The 17,648-nt window shown below is 48.6% G+C and overlaps 1 protein-coding gene across 5 annotated transcripts in view; it reads left to right on the forward strand.

Annotated features, from left to right (window-relative positions):
* The window catches only part of SLC2A11 (solute carrier family 2 member 11), a 422,108-nt gene that overhangs the window by 371,686 nt on the left and 32,774 nt on the right, over positions 1–17,648 (forward strand). For all 5 annotated transcript variants that reach the window (XM_085633805.1, XM_085633803.1, XM_085633802.1 and 2 more), the window contains one exon: positions 10,419–10,606. In XM_085633805.1, coding sequence (XP_085489931.1) covers positions 10,419–10,606 — 188 coding nt within the window. The remainder of the gene's footprint in view (positions 1–10,418; positions 10,607–17,648) is intronic.

Here is a 17,648-nt window from a genome sequence, read left to right on the forward strand (position 1 = left end):
CTTGAGTAGCAGCCCCTACATTTTTTTTGGTACCGGAGGCTTCCCAGAGCTGTCCTTTGACCATATTGAGGACACCGGTCATCGGAGAGGCGCGGGAGCTGCGCGCCGCCCAAGTGAGTGTGGAGACCGGGAGGCCTGGAGATCCAATCGGAGACAAGCTACCTGTTGCTGGTAGGGGACTGCGTGCTACCCCGGGAAGCTTCTTACTGTGCTGTTGACCAGTGACGGTGCCAACCTTCGGCCGGGCTGGAAATACATTGGGGACCCTGGACACCGCTGACACAGATCCCACACTGATCGGCCCTGACTGGGCCAGTGCACTGCAGCCCCGCTGATAGGTCGGGCTGTGCAACCTGCAACGCGCCTGCTGGCTGCTCACCGGGGGCCTCACATAACGAGTCGCAGGCAGAGGTCTATCAAGACCCTCGCGGGGGCGATGGGGACGAGTGCGGGATGTAGCCTCGACCCCCCTTTTACAACATGGCGCAGCCTGCTGCAGTACTGCAGATACGCGAGATCTGCACGGCATACGACTGATAGTGAGGCGGAGCCATTAACAGAGTGGCGTCCAGGTTAGGAGCGGGGCGCATTCAAATACTGCCACAATCTCTTTAAGCTCTCTCCCTCCCCGCCTACACACTGACTGCCCATGCCTGCTGGTGAGCGGAGATACTGCGCGGGCGCGGAGTCCCAGACAGACACCGACTGCACTGGAGGGCCATATTTGAGTGAGCACGTCAGGCTGCGGCCTTGCTGAAGGGTGCACCAGACAGATGGCATATTAGTGCTGGAGCATCGTGGGTCCCCGCTACTGTGGAATTGGCAGTATTGTGTGCATTTGGGTATAGCTCCTCCGGTCTACCCCCTGCCTTTGTGCTGGGCCAGCCAGTTGGGGCATGCGCCTCCGAGATGGAGCAATCTCCCACGTGAGTGCTCTCTGATCCATCCTTCTACTTGAGACTAATTCCTCAAGCACTCCTACCCACCCACTGATTCAAACCACCTTGCAACTTTGGACATACCACCGGTGCTAATCCCTTGCGATACTCTGCCCACATACCTACCTCTTTCCACTGCTGGATCCGCACTGCTTCTGTGTGGGCGTACACAGGGCCTGGTATCTGTGGACTTGCTGCTGGGGTCTCTGGACCGAAGGTGCGACCGCTCGCTCTGTCCCCCTACATCACTCTCGGCCCTCCATCCTTGACCCCTGCCTCCAACTGAAGCCGTGATGGGCAAACCTAGACTGGAGAAGTCTCCGGCGCAACCTCCGGAACTGGAGCCAGCGCCACCATGTACGAAGGCCACGACTCACCCTGAGACATCCTCCCCTGTGGACCGTAGTGTCCACTCACACAGATTTGATGAGCTGTTGGCAGCAATCCTGGATATTAAAACTAAGTTAGGAACGAAGATTTTCTCCTTGAGTACTGATATGGGTTATCTTAGGGAGGACCACAAGAAGCTGAAAGGCAGGGTAGAGGAGTCCGAATCTACTTTGGCATCACTGCGCCCCACGGTGACCGTGACGACCACCCAATTGCAATCCCTCCAGCAGGAGGTGGACTACCTGAAGTGCACATGGAGGACCAGGAGGGGCGCTAGCGCTGAAATTATGTTCGCATCGTAGGCCTTCCTGCACGAGCGGAGTGCCCCAACATGGAACTCTACCTGGAGGAGTGGTTTGCGACAGACATTTTTCAGGGGAAGGTTTTGAAATTTTTCTCCATAGAACATGCGCATAGGGTCCCAGGGAGCCCCCTGTGCCCGGGTATCTTCCCCAGGCCGCTGGTGGCAAGACTCAACTACTGGGACCGGGATCACACCCTACAGGTCACCCGAGCCCCACGTCCGTGGCAAGTTGACAACTCTACGGTCCACATCTACCCGGACTATACCCTGTCGGTGCAGTGCCGGCGATGCTCCAACACGGGCGTCAAGAAATGTCTGAGGGACCACGATATAAAATACTACTTGCAATACCAAGCACGCCTCCTTATTCGCCACAAGGAAGATACGGTGTTTTGCAATACCCCTGAGGAAGCATGGTCATGGATCGAACAACAGGGCCTAGCACACGGCCCTTCCACTTCATCACCGGATTTTCAACAGCCCTGGAAATTGGGGGAGCCCCACAAGGTGCGAGGCAGAGGACGACTACGCTGACCGACGCAGGCCCAGCTGGCTAGGGAGCGAGCAAAAGCTATTAGGACGGCGGAATACATCAGCAGCCCAACATCTTCTCAAAGACTGGACTCGGATTTGGATGCGACTATGGACCAAACATTACCTCTCACATCTTCGCAGCTCGAGGCACTAATGGGGAGGACCAGCCCTCACTCCACAAACTGCAGATGCATTGAGCTGAACACTTTGAGCACACACAGCTGCTTCGGGTGCCCAGACTTCATACTGTGGGTGCATGGACAAGCTACCAGGCTGAGTTGAGTGAGGCGGCGAGACGGTGACGACATCTGACCCAGTCGCACCCCCACCCACCGAGGGATAAGTAGCTGATACAGCACAGATATCGTTTATTATTGTCTTACATTCCTATCTGTCTTTTTGAGTTGCATTCTAGTGCGAATGGCCTATTGCCCGTTGGCAAGCCGGCCTGGGGTGGGATGTTGGGGTTGGGAAATTTTGCTTATTACGTTGATCTCTTTGTCTGATTGCAAACAATGGGGATCGTGGATTGGATATACTTGGTCACCACCCTGTGAGGGTAGTGGGACGCAGGGGGGGGCGGACACTAGTGGCTGGTGGACCGCTCCACGCCACAACTTTACTTCAAGACTAGGCAGATGGCGATTGGGGACTATTCTTTATTGACCTCAAATGTAAGGGGGTTGGTGGGATGTGCTATGCGACATATAGTGTGTCAGTATTTACGCTGTCATGGGATCACATTTGCACTATTGCAAGAGACACATCTCGCCACACAAACACTTGCATTGCTCTGTAAACGATAGAGGGGTACGGTACTGGGTACTACATATTTGAGATACTCTTGAGGAGCACTTATTTGGGTCGCACCAGGAACCCCACTACATTCCCGAGTGGACACACAGGGCTGCTTTGTCACTATGGAAGGCCTTCTGAAAGGGTCCCCAATGGTGATGGTATCTCTTCATGCCCCAAATTCGGGCCAGTCCATCTTCTTACAAACACTTACACCATCCCTGAACACGGATCCCACGGTCCCCATGTATTAGGGTGGAGACTTTAATGGGTTGCAAGCTCTTGAACTGGACCACTTTCGAGATAGGCGCACTGCCACCCAATCTGAGGGAGGTGACTCTAGTGATTCTCCCAAAGCCAGGCCGCGATCCTCTCCAAATGGCCTCCTATCACCCTCTATCGATGCTGAACGTCGACTATAAAACCCTCGGGAAATTACTAGCAAACAGGCTAATCAATGCAGTTCCTCTGTTGGTCCACGAAGACCAAAATGGCTTTATAGGATGTAACACTGTTCTGAATCTGCGACGCCTGTTTGCACTGCTGGATTGGGTGTGGGGTGCGGCGGAGAGGCCCTGGGTCGCATCCTTAGATATCGAGAAGGCATTGAACATTTTGAGCTGGGATTATCGCATAGCGGTCCTGGCGGGGTTCGGCATTGGTCCCAACTTCATAAGATGGATATGTTTGCTGTACTTCAGACTGCAAGCTAGAGTAAAGAGGGGTCGCAACTTCTCCTTGCCTATTACGATAGCGCGGGGAACACGCCAGGGTTCCCTCCTTTTGCCGATTTTCTTCGCCCTGGCCATGGAGCCGTTGGCGTGCAGACTGCGGCTGCGCGTGACTGACTGGGGCCTGCAGGTCGATCGACGGTGGCACATAATATCTCTCTACGCGGATGACGCATTAATATATCTGTGCGGCCGGACTGAGATACTACACTCCATCATGGACCTCTTGAATACACATGCGAGAGTCTCTGGGCTCCAAGTTAACTGGGCTAAGTCGTTGGTGTTCCCTATGACGCCAATGTCACTGGTCCAGAAACGACAGGCGCCGGACACACCGTTGACATGGGCGTTTGACACCTTTAAGTACCAGGGGGTTCAGGTTTATCATTCAGGGGCTGATACTGTGAATGGAAATCTCGGACGGGCCATGAATAGAGCCCGCTCTACTCTCTCATTTTGCTTGGGCCTCCCCTTGTTTACCATGGGTCGGGTAGCCATTTCCAAGATGCTGGTCCTTCCCCGCCTCTTATACCTCTTTTACACGCTCCCCTACCATCTGCCTCGGAGACTCTTCCGGGAGCTTGAATCCTTCTTGGTCTCCCTGATATGGGGAAACTCAAGGGCCAGGGTTGCACTCCATAAATTATACTTGCCACTATTGGATGGTGGCTTGGGGGCCCATAACTATGAGCGATACTATGCCGCGGTGCAACTGCAGTGGCCAATGAGGTGGCTCGCTAAGAGCAATCTCATGGAGATGACCACGGGTGCCTTGACTTGGGATCACCCAACATTGATGGAATGGATGTCAGGAACGACTACTCTGACTCAGAAAAAACGAGGCAACATATTAATGACAGCGCCCAGATGGCACTGGTCCAGATATGTGATACCTAATGACCGCACAGCACCATATGCCCCTGGCCTGCTGCTGGAACTTCTCCCGGTACATTCTTCTGTTAAGGGTGTCCAGAATTGCGGTTACGGAAGGAGAGAGGACTAGACACATGGGGAGACATGTACGCACATGACGTACCACAAGGCTCCTTTCTATTACATGCCTTGCTCATGTGTCACACTCTGCAAGTGCGGGGCGTCGACCGAGTGGAGCCTGCTACATCATACCTGCTCCAAACTCCGCTCACGCATGGACAAGGTAGACATGTCGTCCAGCTATCTACACCTCTCTTAGACTCGACGACCCACCGGCACTGGCAGCACTACGTGGGTACTGGGACGCTAAACTATCCATCACCCTCTCAGACAAGCAGTGGCTGCAATGCCTCAATTACCCAAAAACCATAGCGATCAACGCCAGATTACGGTACACTCAATTTAATTATTTGCACCATACTTACCTCACACCCCACAGGTTGGCACCCATGTACCCCGCTGTAGCAGACATATGCCCTAGATGCCGAGATCAGGGAGGCTGCACCGGTATTCAAACATTTTGGTCCACGGTAGCCACTGTGCTTGCAGAGGCGACAGGCGCACAGATAGAGGCGGAACCCCTTCACTTTTTGTTGGGCGTCACGAGGCGCAGCACGTCTCGTAAGGGCCTGAACAAGTTTTTAGATCTAGCCCTGAGCTTAGCCTAGCGTAAGATAGCCATGGCATGGAAGGTGCCTTTGGGCCCCAGTGTGCACGCGTGGATGCTTGACCTCCGCAGGGCATGTGTATCGGAACACACAAACCACTTGGGAGAGGCAGCGTGAGCAACGGCGCCCCCGCCGGACTCCTACTCAATGGCAAGATTAGTTGTCCTAGGTTGCCCGTAGCAGCCTCTCCCTCTTAGATCCGCTAACTAGCACAGGACCCTGGGTCTCCTATATCGGATCGTCAGACACAATTACACTGGCAGTCACATTAAGAGATCGTTTCTTTCTTTTTCCTCTTCTTTTGTGTCTCTTGTTCAGGTTAAGGTTATTATTTTCTTTTTTTTTTTACTTTTTATTAACATACATCAGCTCATTAGTTTCAGTACAGAGGAAGTAATAAATCTGGCATTGTAGGGACAACAGGTAAAATCAAACATTGCAGTATGTCACCGGAAGATCTAGGGGGAAGGGGGATCGTCATTGCTAATAGTGTGGGCGGTTGGCATATATCACCACAATAGGAATTCCACAAACCCCATACGCAGGCCCACTTTTTAGGGCATCCCCGAGCCACATAGACCGTCTTCTCCTTATACATGGACCAGTCCAGGTCTTTTTTCCATTCATCCACTGTAGGAGGATGTGACGCTCCCCATACATTTGCAATGTTTCTCTTAGCTAGCATAAGCCCCAGTGTTTCCCACTGTTTAAGGTAAGTGTTCAAGTCTGTCGGCTCCCAAATATTCAATAAGCATCTGCGGGCCTCCGGACCAAGCTGGGCGGTGAGCACTGTGTTAATGGTGTCATGTAACCTGTGCCAATAGGGTTGAATGAGGTCACACTCCCAAATAATGTCCATAAACGTACCCTCATGGCCACATCCCCGTCTACATTCCCCCCTGTCCATTTTACCCATACGCACCAGCTGGGGTCCCGTCACGTACACCCTATGGAGGATTTTAATTTGCACTAGTCGGAGTCGCGCTGGTATAGCCACGACCCTAGGTGAGGAAACAGCCTCTTGGCATTCCTCGTCATCCATCTCAATTCCATCCCCTGACCACTTTTCCCGGAGTGTACGAAGAGGGTCTGACATATTGTTGATCAGTTTTTTATATATCAAAGAAATAGTTTTATCAGGCAGGTGTCCATCTAGTACTCTATCGTCCAACGGTGATGACTCAAGGAGGGTAGCACCTTGTGGTAAGAGGGAGCGCAAAGCGTGCCTGATCTGCGCGTAGAGAAAATATTCGGTGTCAACCAAGTCGAATTGTTCCTGCAAGGCGGGGAACGATTTAGCATCTGATTTTTCCGATAGATCCCCTATGTGTGAGATTCCAATAAGGTCCCACTTATCGAACCCTTTGAATCTCCATAAGTTACCCAGCTGCTCTGAGTCCCACAACGGAGTCGCAAGTGTAGGTCTGCGATCCCAGCCAAGACTTCTGGTGGCGGTGTGCCAGACATGTACCAAGTGTTTAGTGGGGCCTGTTAGTTTGTAGTGTTGAGGTTTGGAATAAAGGGCTCTGTTATAGTTTCCCCCAGAGAGGATCCATCTGTCCATGGCATAGCCTGGGTCCCCCGGTCGAGCATAGGTGCCATGGTTGATGGCAGCTAGATGGGCCGCCCAGTAATATTTCTTGATGTCAGGGAGGCTGATGCCTTCATCGTACCAGTTCAGAGTGAGCTTGTTAAGAGCAATACGGGGCTTTCCCTCTCACAACAGGTCCCGCTGAAGGCCCTCTACCTCCCGAAAGTAAGACGACGGAACAGGATCAAGGAAGTTATGTAGGGCGTACAGAAACCAGGGAAAGGACATCATTTTAAAAAGGGCCGCTTTACCTAACAGGGAAAGCGGGAGAGACTTCCAGGTAGCAATATCCTTCCTTAGCCGGGCCAGAGGTGGGAGCAAATTCTGGGCGTACCTGAGTGACGGGTCTAAGGAGAGAAAAATCCCGAGGTATTTGAAGCCCTCAGTATGAATTTGTATGGGGCAACCCCTCAGGGGAACGGGCGTTTCCCCCGCTAGGACAAACAGTAGGGATTTACTCCAGTTAATAGAATACCCACAAAATCTGCCGAAAACAGCCAGGATATCCAAGACGACAATCAGAGACCGTCTCGGGGAGGACAGATAAAGAAGGATATCATCCGCATAAAGTGAGATGTGGTCTTCCCATTCCGTGGACCAGCGAAGACCCCGGATCATCGGGTCTCTGCGTATCCACGCTGCCAGTGGCTCCAAGGCCAGGACAAACAGGAGGGGGGACAGTGGACATCCCTGCCTGGTCCCCCGGCTAAGTTCAAAAGTGTCCGACTTCTTATTGTTAATCACCACCTGTGCCAGAGGTCTCGCCAGAGGTCAGTGTATAGGAGCTGCACCCACTGAATATATTTCAGGCCAAACTCCATTTTGTCAAAGCCATGGTTGCGTCAAGAGAGACTATTATGGCCGGCTCTTGGATGGAGGCTGCCCTGCCCAACACCCCGTGGACCATACGCAGATTAAGTGCTGTGTTTCGATGAGGGATAAAACCGGACTGGTCTGGGTGAACTAAAGTCCCAATCACGGTGACCAGGCGGTTAGCCAGGAGTTTAGCCAGAATTTTGGGTTCGGTATTCAGGAGAGAAATCGGTCTGTACGACCCACATTCAGTTTTGGGTTTCCCATCCTTGTGGATAGCGATGATGGTGGCCGTCCGTTGGTCCGGTGGAAGTAGCCCTTTGCCTCAGGACTCTTCAAACATAGACCGGAGGTAGGTGGCCAATTTGTCCGGCCAGAGTTTGTATAGTTCGATCGGGAGACCGTTCGGTCCAGAGGCCTTCCCAGATTTTTGCGATCTGACTGTCTTCGCTATTTCCTCGTTGGAAATGTCACTTTACATAAATTTACAGTCGTCAACCAGGAGCTTGGGCAACACTATGTCTGCCAGCAGGTCCCGGGAGTCCTCTACGCCCTGATGAAGGTGGGGCCCCTTGTGGGTCCTATACCGAAACGCGCGTTGGCGCTTTATTCGACGACCAGCTTTGTCGTGTTTTCTATCAAGTATCTATTTATTAGGACCTGTTATATACTTATGGAACCGGTCTTGTTTTCTTTTTGAAAGTCTGGGAAGAAGGCTATATCTTCATTTTCGTAGCGAAGGGGGGCCCCCATGCTGGCGCCCTGGAGGACGATGTCTCTGTCTCAGAAGTTCAGGACTCTGGCCAACATCAGCCGCGGGGGAGCGCCCGGTTTGGAACGGCTGCCCGGGACCCTGTGTGCCGTTTCAATGAGAAAGAACTTACTGAGGCCTTTGGGTTGCAGATGTTTCAGGATGAGATCCTCAACAAAGAGGTCTGGGGACTGGCCCTCCGCCTTTTCCGGAACTCCTAAAATACGCAGGTTGTTGCGCCGATTTCAACTTGCTTGACTTTCTCGTTCAGTTTAGCCAGATCAGCCCTGATGAGGTTCACATCAATTGCCATAGCGTCCATCTTGTGCTCCATGGAGGCTTTGACGCCAGTGATGGCGTCCATGACATCTTTCAGCAATAATTCCTGCTCCTCGTCCCCAGGCCACCAAGGGAGGGGTCTCTCGACAGTCGCTCCGGTTGCTTGTCCTTGGGTATAGTGTAGCGGTCAAGCTTGTTGGTCTGTGCTGGTTTAAGCCCCCTGGCCCCGGAGGTCTTACTGCGGTCCATTGTGTAATTAACTATTGGCGCCGACCCCAGCCAGGGTCTAGCAGGGCAAGAGGTGGCTGCGCACTTCACCTCCCCACTATCAGTGACTCCTGGGGTGTACTAACCCCGAGTTCAAGATGTAGGGTACACCAGACCAGTCTCCGTCCCTCCATGGGATGCCACTTGCAGCTCAGTTCAGTGCCCAGCAATGCAGTGAAAAACAGCACTCAGATCCAGGGTCCACCCGGCACAGACAGACTCCTCCTGTAGGATTGCCACCAGGCGCCCAGCCTCAACATAGTGCGACCCGCCTGGGGGGCCCCCCGCGTACCTCCCCCAGAAGGGAAGGTCTTCTTGGTCTCGCGGCGTCTCGGGGAGCAGCTCGCCAAACCACTCCACTCCCTCGGCCCCCACCGGCACTGTGGGCCCCAGTTTCGGCACGGGGAGTAGGCCTCAAATATGCCTCAAGCAGTGGGTCGCCCAGAACCATGGCCCTTGATTTCTGCCAAGAGCAGGGGGAAGCAGCAGGGGTGGGGGGCGGCAGAGCATGGAGTCACCAGGCCTCTAAACAACAAGACCTCCGACGGCCCAGGCCCCAGGTAATGGCGGCCATCAATTATGGGTCCCTCGGGCCCCACCGGAGCCCTCTCATGGATCTCTGCAAGCGTCCAGCATTTGTGCATCCAGAACTGTATGGGGAGATAGCGCATTCCCCTGCCGCCAGCGATGACGCCCGAGGCCCCGCGGGGAAGCGTCAGCCCGGCAGCGCCACCTCTCCGGCCTCCGGTCGCACTGTGGACCCTGGCTCCAGCCAGGCGAGTAGGCCCCAATCTGTCGAACTCCGCAACTGTAGCTCCAGACGTCGGTCGTGAGCGGGGATGGCAGGGTTAGGTGCCGCTTAACCTCCGATTTACGGAATAACCATCGGAAGGGCCGGATGAAAGATCAGGATAGACGTGAGGAAGCTGAGGGCGGCGGAGCTTCACACTATGCGGCCATCACTTGTTCGATGCATGGCCACGCCCCCGAGGTTAAGGTTATTTTACATATGTATACGACTTAATAGAGATATGGCCCCGAGGAATAATGGCGTAATCCCCTCTGGTTATCTTGATTTAACTTAACAATTTATACTTGATCTATACTGAAGAATGAAGCGCGAACCAACCATGAAGGTGGATTTTAATGTACCCTAGCCTAGTCTCTTTTCCTGCACCCCACCCCACTCAGATTATTGTTATTTGGCAATGTTTTTTTTTTTTTTATCTCTCTCTCTCTCTCTGTCAAAATCAATAAAAATCATGTGTGTTGTTTTTGAGGCTGCCATTTATGGATCCGTGTTTTGTAGATGAAAATTGAAGCTAATGGTATATGGTTCGGCAGGTGATGTATTGTCTTTGTTTAGTACTCGTCCATTGGTCCCATGGTCTTTTTATAATTGCAGATTTCTATTTATCTTGCAGCGCTGAAGCGGCTAAGAGGAAACCGCGACCTAAGCAGTGAAATGGAGGAGATGTTGGCTGAACAGGCGGCCATCAAAGGTCAGAAGGCCAAAGGGCTGTGCGATCTGTTCCGGGATCCATCCGTCCGGTGGCAGCTGATCACCGTAATTGTTCTGAGCAGTGCCATGCAGCTATGTGGCAATGATTCGGTGTGTTGGACTGTACCCCATAAATGTGTTGATCAAATATTAAGATGACAGCACTAAAAAACAATATTTTGTGATGAACGCTCTATGGTGCACATTCTGTTTTGTTGAAGTGAACATCCCCCAAACTCCGGGTTTTCTTTCTGTTATAACTGATATATTTAGTTCAGACAACCTTCTTCCTCGCCCTTCCATGTAAAGTGCATGGTAGCAGTGTGATAGGTCTAATCTTTGGACTTTCACTGTGTATACTTGATAGCATGTGCATTAAGCACCTTAGCAACATTGTATCACAACATGCCATTACCAGATCTTCCCTTGACACAGTCGTCAGATCAACAAATCCTGCCCTGCAAACAGTTTATTGATGAAATTCACTGATTGTAGAATCTGATCAAGGGGCTTCCTCTTCTAAAAAAAAGTCTGGTCCCCTGATCTTTATGACACATGTAGCCTGAGCACTACATCTTCATATTATGAAATCCTATCACTTGCTAATCAGATAGTCCCTCATACGCACTCTTATTACCTGTATCAATATATTAATTATCAATTGCCTCATGCTCATAGTTCAGTCGATATTTTCTTAGTTACACCTGTTCTGAAAACCAGATCTCTCCCTTACTCATGGTCTAAACAAATCACCTCTCATACGTAATTTTACACGGAGTCTGATCCCCTGGAGTTGCCCTTGCACATGGCCTGAGCAACTCATTTCCAGCCCACCAGACAGCTGTCCCTGAGCACCCTAGATCGAGATCTGTCATGTTCTTTTTTCATTGCATTGAAGTCCTCAACAAAGTTGAAATATTTTGTACTTAGTAGTCAACAGACATTAACACAGTAAGACTGCCCACCTTTTGCTTTGTGAAATCATCATGACAAAGAGAGATGAATATATACTGCAAAAACACAGTTAAAAGTAACTTATTCCTGTCCTTCTATATGACCAAATTCACTCCAAAAATCATTTAAAGGGACATTATGGTCCATTGCAAAACCTAACACCCCTGAAATTCACCCAGTTATGGTATGCTACACGAGGTATAACTTCCGCCCCCACGATGCACTGCTCTTGACCTCAGACGTGATACTTCCGACAACATCTCAAATGAAATAGTTGGTGATATCACTGATGATGTCTTACCGGTGATGTCACTGATATGTTGATATTTCTCCATTAAAACCTACTGAACAGATATTCACCGGATATGCATGTCGTGTTGGTTTATGATGATGTCTTGGACGCCTTACAATGGTGTATACATGCCAGCATATGACAGCATCTTTGTATTTTTTTGGGGGGGTGATTGAGCGGCTGTAGTATGGCAGCTATGTGGATGTATGACGGTGGGTGTCTGGCTGTTTGATGATGGGTCTGTGGCACTCCTCATTTTGGGTGAGGAGTAGTATATTTTTGTTTGTGTTTGGAATTTGTGGTGATTGTGTAATGGCTATATGTCATTATGTGTTCAGTAATAAGGGTGACCCCGACTTTTTTAGAGAACCTGGGAATATAAATTGTACTGTAAAAGCAGTGGTTCACTATAGATAATAAATCATGTAAATAAAAAAGAATCTGGTCTAGAAAACTTTTCAACCAGAAAATTAGTTAATATACGAAGGCAGTGTTGCAGTAGGCACAGAACCATTTTTTTGACTGCAATTAAATAATTCATTGCATATTTTGTATTGAAAAATATTTGAAGTATATCCATCAAGTAGTGTCAAATAAGATCTAGTGCTCACAATTAAGTGGAAACGTGCAGTGACAAGTGTGTAATAACAAACATGCACCAACTAACAAAAACAACGTATGACTCCTTGGATTCTTTTTATGCAGTTAAAAAAGGAGTCAGTATGTATTTAGTCGAAGGCGTTTCGACCTCTAAGGATTTGAGATCATCATCAGGACAAGGTGGGTGAGCACCTAGTATTTGGTGAGTAGGTGGGTATTTAGCCATACACCTCGGGTCCTCCCGGTGGAGAGGACACTGAACACCTTGAAATGGGCCATCAGTGGGCCTGCAGAGGAAAACGCATCCAGCGGAGGCAGGGGGTTGTTGAATCCAACTTCAAACCATAGTAATTTAAGCTTGAACCGTCTCAAGCCACAAATTATTTTTGGGGGTTGCATAACTAGTTAGTATGGAGGAGTCACATATGTAATCGGAATTAGCCAGACAAATCACTGCTCCAACTAAGAACGGCCTAGCATCATCAGCCACAGAATCGAGAAAGAGCTATCAATCTGTCAATCCTTTCTCAGGCCGGGTAATTCTGATAACAAACAAGACTCCTCCATGCTAACTAGTTAACCCCAACGCACCCCTCCCCTTTGCTGGATGCTTTGTTCCTCTGCAATGAATACATTCAATACAAAATATAATACAAAACTATCTGATTTGTGCCTACTTCAACATTTGCCTTGATATATTATCTAATTATCTGATTAAAATGTTTTCTAGACCAGTGTCGTCTTTGTTTGCATGATTTATTATCTATAGTGAACCACTGTTTTTACAAAAGAATGGTGGGTGTGCTCGTGTGTAATGGTTGTGTGGATGCTTGGCAGATGAAAAGATGCAGATTGATTATTGTGATGGCATAAGATAGTCGCTTTGTGGTCATGATGGTGGATACATAGTTTTATCAGGTAGATGTACGTCCATGTGGTGGTAGGTGTGTTGGAGTATAATGGCAAGTATGTGAGTTTTTATAGTGGTTGGGCGGACATATGATAGTGAGTATTTGGATGTATGATGTTAGCTGTGCGGTCATCTGATTGTATGTGCATGTGCCTACTTTATTGATTGTGTGGTGATATATAATCCTGCCATATATAATCGTGGCTTTGTAATCATGATCCTGTGGTTAAATGATGCTGGGTGGGTGTAGTTATGTTGATGTATGAGTGGTCTAATGGTGGATGTTAGCATATGCTGTTGCTTGTATGGTGATATATGATGTTAGATGTTTGACTGCATGATGCTCACATATGAATTAGGTCGTTTGGATGTATGATGGTAGGTGTGTTGACATGAAGATGGTTGTTTGATAGTAGATGTGTGTCTGCATGATGATGGGTATGTGAGATGATGGCTGCATGAATATCTGATATGGTATGTTTGCGTGCATCTGAAATACACATAAGGTTGAAGCTAGGCCACAACTGTTACTTAACTGTACATATCTTAACAGTTTTCTTAATAAAAACATTAGCACATCTGTGACATTACTGATGATATCAGTGGCATTGACATATAGAATGTCATATGGGATGCCTTCAGTAATTTTGTAAGTGATGTTATTAGAAATGTCATCAGTGATGACGTAACTAAGGTTGTGAGCAGCGCACTGCATGTATCGTAACTTAATTTAACTGTGTTTTTCCTGTGAATTTCAGTGTCTTTCTAAGAAGATTTTCATGAGTTATATTCAGTGTTGTACAAGTGGTTGTGTTGATATATGTGATGTGAGTGTGGTACGTGTAGTGGGGAATGATAGCGCCTCTGTGTCATTCTGCAGCCTGCCCCGCTTTCAATTGCCTTGAGCTGTGTGCAGTGGGAGTAGTCTGCAGGGCTGAGCCACAAACCAGGCCCTATGCACACCATAGTCCCTTCATTAATATGACTAACAGCCAGCCAGACTCCATGCAGATTCATTAATCATTGTATTTGTTATTGGTTATGAACGCCAAAGTTTGTTTTAAAATGCCCTCAGGATCAGCCCAGGGTTTGGCACACCTACACTTAAATTTAATAATGGGAAGGGGGGGGTGTGTGATTTCATCTCCCCTCCCTAAGCTGACGTCTGGCCCGAGGTACCCCATCCCATGGGCCCGACGCATTGCTGTTCCGGAGACCCCATCCCCGGGACAGAGTGGGTTCATGGTTCCTGCCGGTCCTTCTAGTGTACAGGGAAACAGGGCTTTGTTCTACCGGGCAGGAGCCAAGAAAAACACTTCTCCTGCCCAACAGGAGCATACAGAAAATGTTGCCGGCTCCCACACGGCCCAATAGGACAGGGCCTGCTTGTGGGGACCCAGCAGGGGAGGGCGGCGGGGGCCTTGTGGCTCCCCCTGTGGCCCACTACATTAAAAGTGGATGTCCTGCGTGAGACCAGGGACCCAAATAGAAATTTAAACTGGCAAAACAAATAATAATAAATGAGTGCCCGTAACTGCTTATTTATTATTCACTGTTCCCTGCCATAATGCCCTTTGTGGGCTAATTTTCATATTTTGTCCTGCCTTGTGATGCCCCAACCTGGGCAGTATTACCATTAACATGTTACAAAAGTGTTCTGGGTGGGTACAGGGAGAGCAGCAACCACCCAGAAATAATTTTTAAAGTAACATGTTTCTGGGCCCTGGCAAACGTTGATGGTGTTTCTAAACATCACCAGAGTTGGAGCTTTTGCTCTTCAGTTTAGGGTTGCAGGGATCTCTTTTTTTTGTCTTATGCTTGCATTATGTGGCCTGAGGAGTGCAAAAGAAACATAAGTTGATAGTTGTTGACTACGCCAATAAGCTTGCCTTCATATATTGAAGTGGTGACACCTCGACATAGCCAATAAGCTTGTGTTGAATAATATTATCACAGTGCGACAAAGCCTATAGGCTCACCTTATATTTAATGATGTGGTGACCTCTTGACAAAGCTAGTAGTCTTGCATTGTATAATGATGTTATCACCCTTTGACAAAGCTAATAGGCTTGTCTCTTATATTGATGTGGTCTCCCCTTGACAAAGCCTATAACTTGCCTTCATATAATGATGTGGTGACCCCTTGAATAACCCAATTGGCTTTTCTTGTATACTAGAGTGGGCAAAAGAAGAAGGGGCTTGCCCATATAACCCCATATAACCTAGGCTTAACCAATCAACAAATGAAAAAGCGGTACATAATGGGGATCAATTGCGTCCAAAATATTTATCACAATGGGACATTTATTTTTCATTGGAAACCTGATTTAATTAAGCACATTACTGCAAGCAATAAAAATATTATATAACCAATAATTTATTAGCTCTAGAGTACCCCACAGTCCCTAAATGCAAATATATGTACAATTTTAAACCAATAAACCTGTCTCGCCCCTGCACTGAGGAATAGAGTAATAAATTATTTGAAAATCCCTCACTATTAAATGACGACAAGGAAGTGATACCCAAGCACTAATATAGATAAAATAGAGAAATTGGGCGACTTAAAAGAAGAATATATGCACACAGTTACATTCCCATTGAGCACCTGAAAAATAACACTATACCATTAGGTTTGCAAGTCAAAAATATTCCTGTCAGTTTTATTAACGACAAGCCTTATATTCATATTCGCTCAAAAAGCAAATGTTAAAGTGACTTTATAGTTAGGTGTCCTAATAATATCTTACTTTATGTTACATGTCTAAAGTGATGCCTTAGCTAGGTGAAAATGTTAGTTAAAAATACAATTTTAAGCTAAGAAAAAAAACACTGAATTAAAACCTGTGCCTCCGACATGCACTGCTTGTGCTCTCCCATGTTACACCACTCATGACAAATTAATCTTTGATGACATCACTGATGACATCTCAAATTACATGATTGATTACATCACTGATGTCTTTCACCGATGGGCGAGAGGGAATACATGACAGGTAACTGTAATATGGCCTTATATTGCCTTTTAATGGATTTTACTGGTTCCCCCTAAGTTGGAAGGGTATGCCCAGACGTGGGTCCCTTGCTCTCTTCGCCACTGGATTCAAGCTAGCCTGGTGGATGAGGGGTGTTACCCTGAAACCATTGCCAGGATGCTTGTTTCTGTGATGTCATCAGTGATGTCGCTGACCATGTCATGAGTGATGTAATATGTGATGTCATCAGCAGTGCATTGCGGGGGCACGAGTTATAGTTAGCTCAACTAACTATAACGGCCAAATTTCTCTGGTTTTGTACGAGTGAGCTGTCCAACTATCTATAACGTCCCTGAAACTTGTGGTTTTTTTCAGTGAATTTCAAAGGTTTTTTAAATGCTAATTACTAACTATAACGTCCCTGAAACCTATGGAATTTTCAGTGAATTTCTAAGGTTTTTTAAATGCTAATTACTAACTATAACGTCTCTGAAACCTGTGTTTTTTCCAGTGAATTTCTAAGTTTTTAAAAATGCTAATATATAATTATAACGTAGTAGTTGCGTTTGCGGAGTAGTGTACATAGGGGGCTGAGCCTCCGACCAGCACTCAGGAATTCTGCTACGTAGGACTTACAGGAGGTACCAGGAGGGCTTCTTGGCCCACAAAGTCCCTCAAGAGTAAAGTGGACTAAATCCCCCAACCCATACTGTGCAGGAGGAGCGTTTGCAGAGTGGTGGAGAAAGTGGGCGTGGCCTCTGAAGACATCTTAGCAATAACACTGTGTGGGACTTATTGACCGTAACAGGAGGGGTAGTTGGCCCTGAAGGACGTCCTTGGGGGCCAACTATCCCTCCTATTAACTCCAGTAAGTCCCACACAGCAGCATTGCTAGGTTCTCATAGCAGGCCACGCCCCCTTTGCCCACAATCCTGCAAATGCAGTCCCTGGCGCGCTCTTGGATGAGGATTAAAGTATGCTTTGATGCTGGGAGTACTTAGGGGCAAACTAGCCTACCTGGTACATCCAGTAAGCCCCAGATAGTGGGATTGCTGAGAGCTGCACACAGGCCAAGCCCACTCTACAAACGCGCCTTCTGGCGCACTCTTGGTTGGGGCTGAATTCCCATTGCCTCCTGAGGGTCCTTGGGGGCCAACTAGCCCACCAGGTATCTCCAGTAAGACCCACACAGCTAGATTGCTGAGAGTGGGCCGAGGCCACGCCCCCTTTTCAAATCACTCTACAAGCGCGCCTCCTGGCACACTGCTGCTCAGGGGGTGAAATCCACTTTAATCCTGAGGTCCTCAGGTCACATGTGGACCTCATCGCCCCACCAGCAGTGCACCAAGAGGCGCGTTTACAGAGTGGTGTGAAAAGGGGCGTAGCCTCGGACCACTTTTCAGCAATCCCACTGTGTGGGGA

The sequence above is a fragment of the Triturus cristatus genome, chromosome 11 (genome assembly GCF_964204655.1).
Source record: "Triturus cristatus chromosome 11, aTriCri1.1, whole genome shotgun sequence".
Taxonomy (NCBI): Eukaryota; Metazoa; Chordata; class Amphibia; order Caudata; family Salamandridae; genus Triturus; species Triturus cristatus.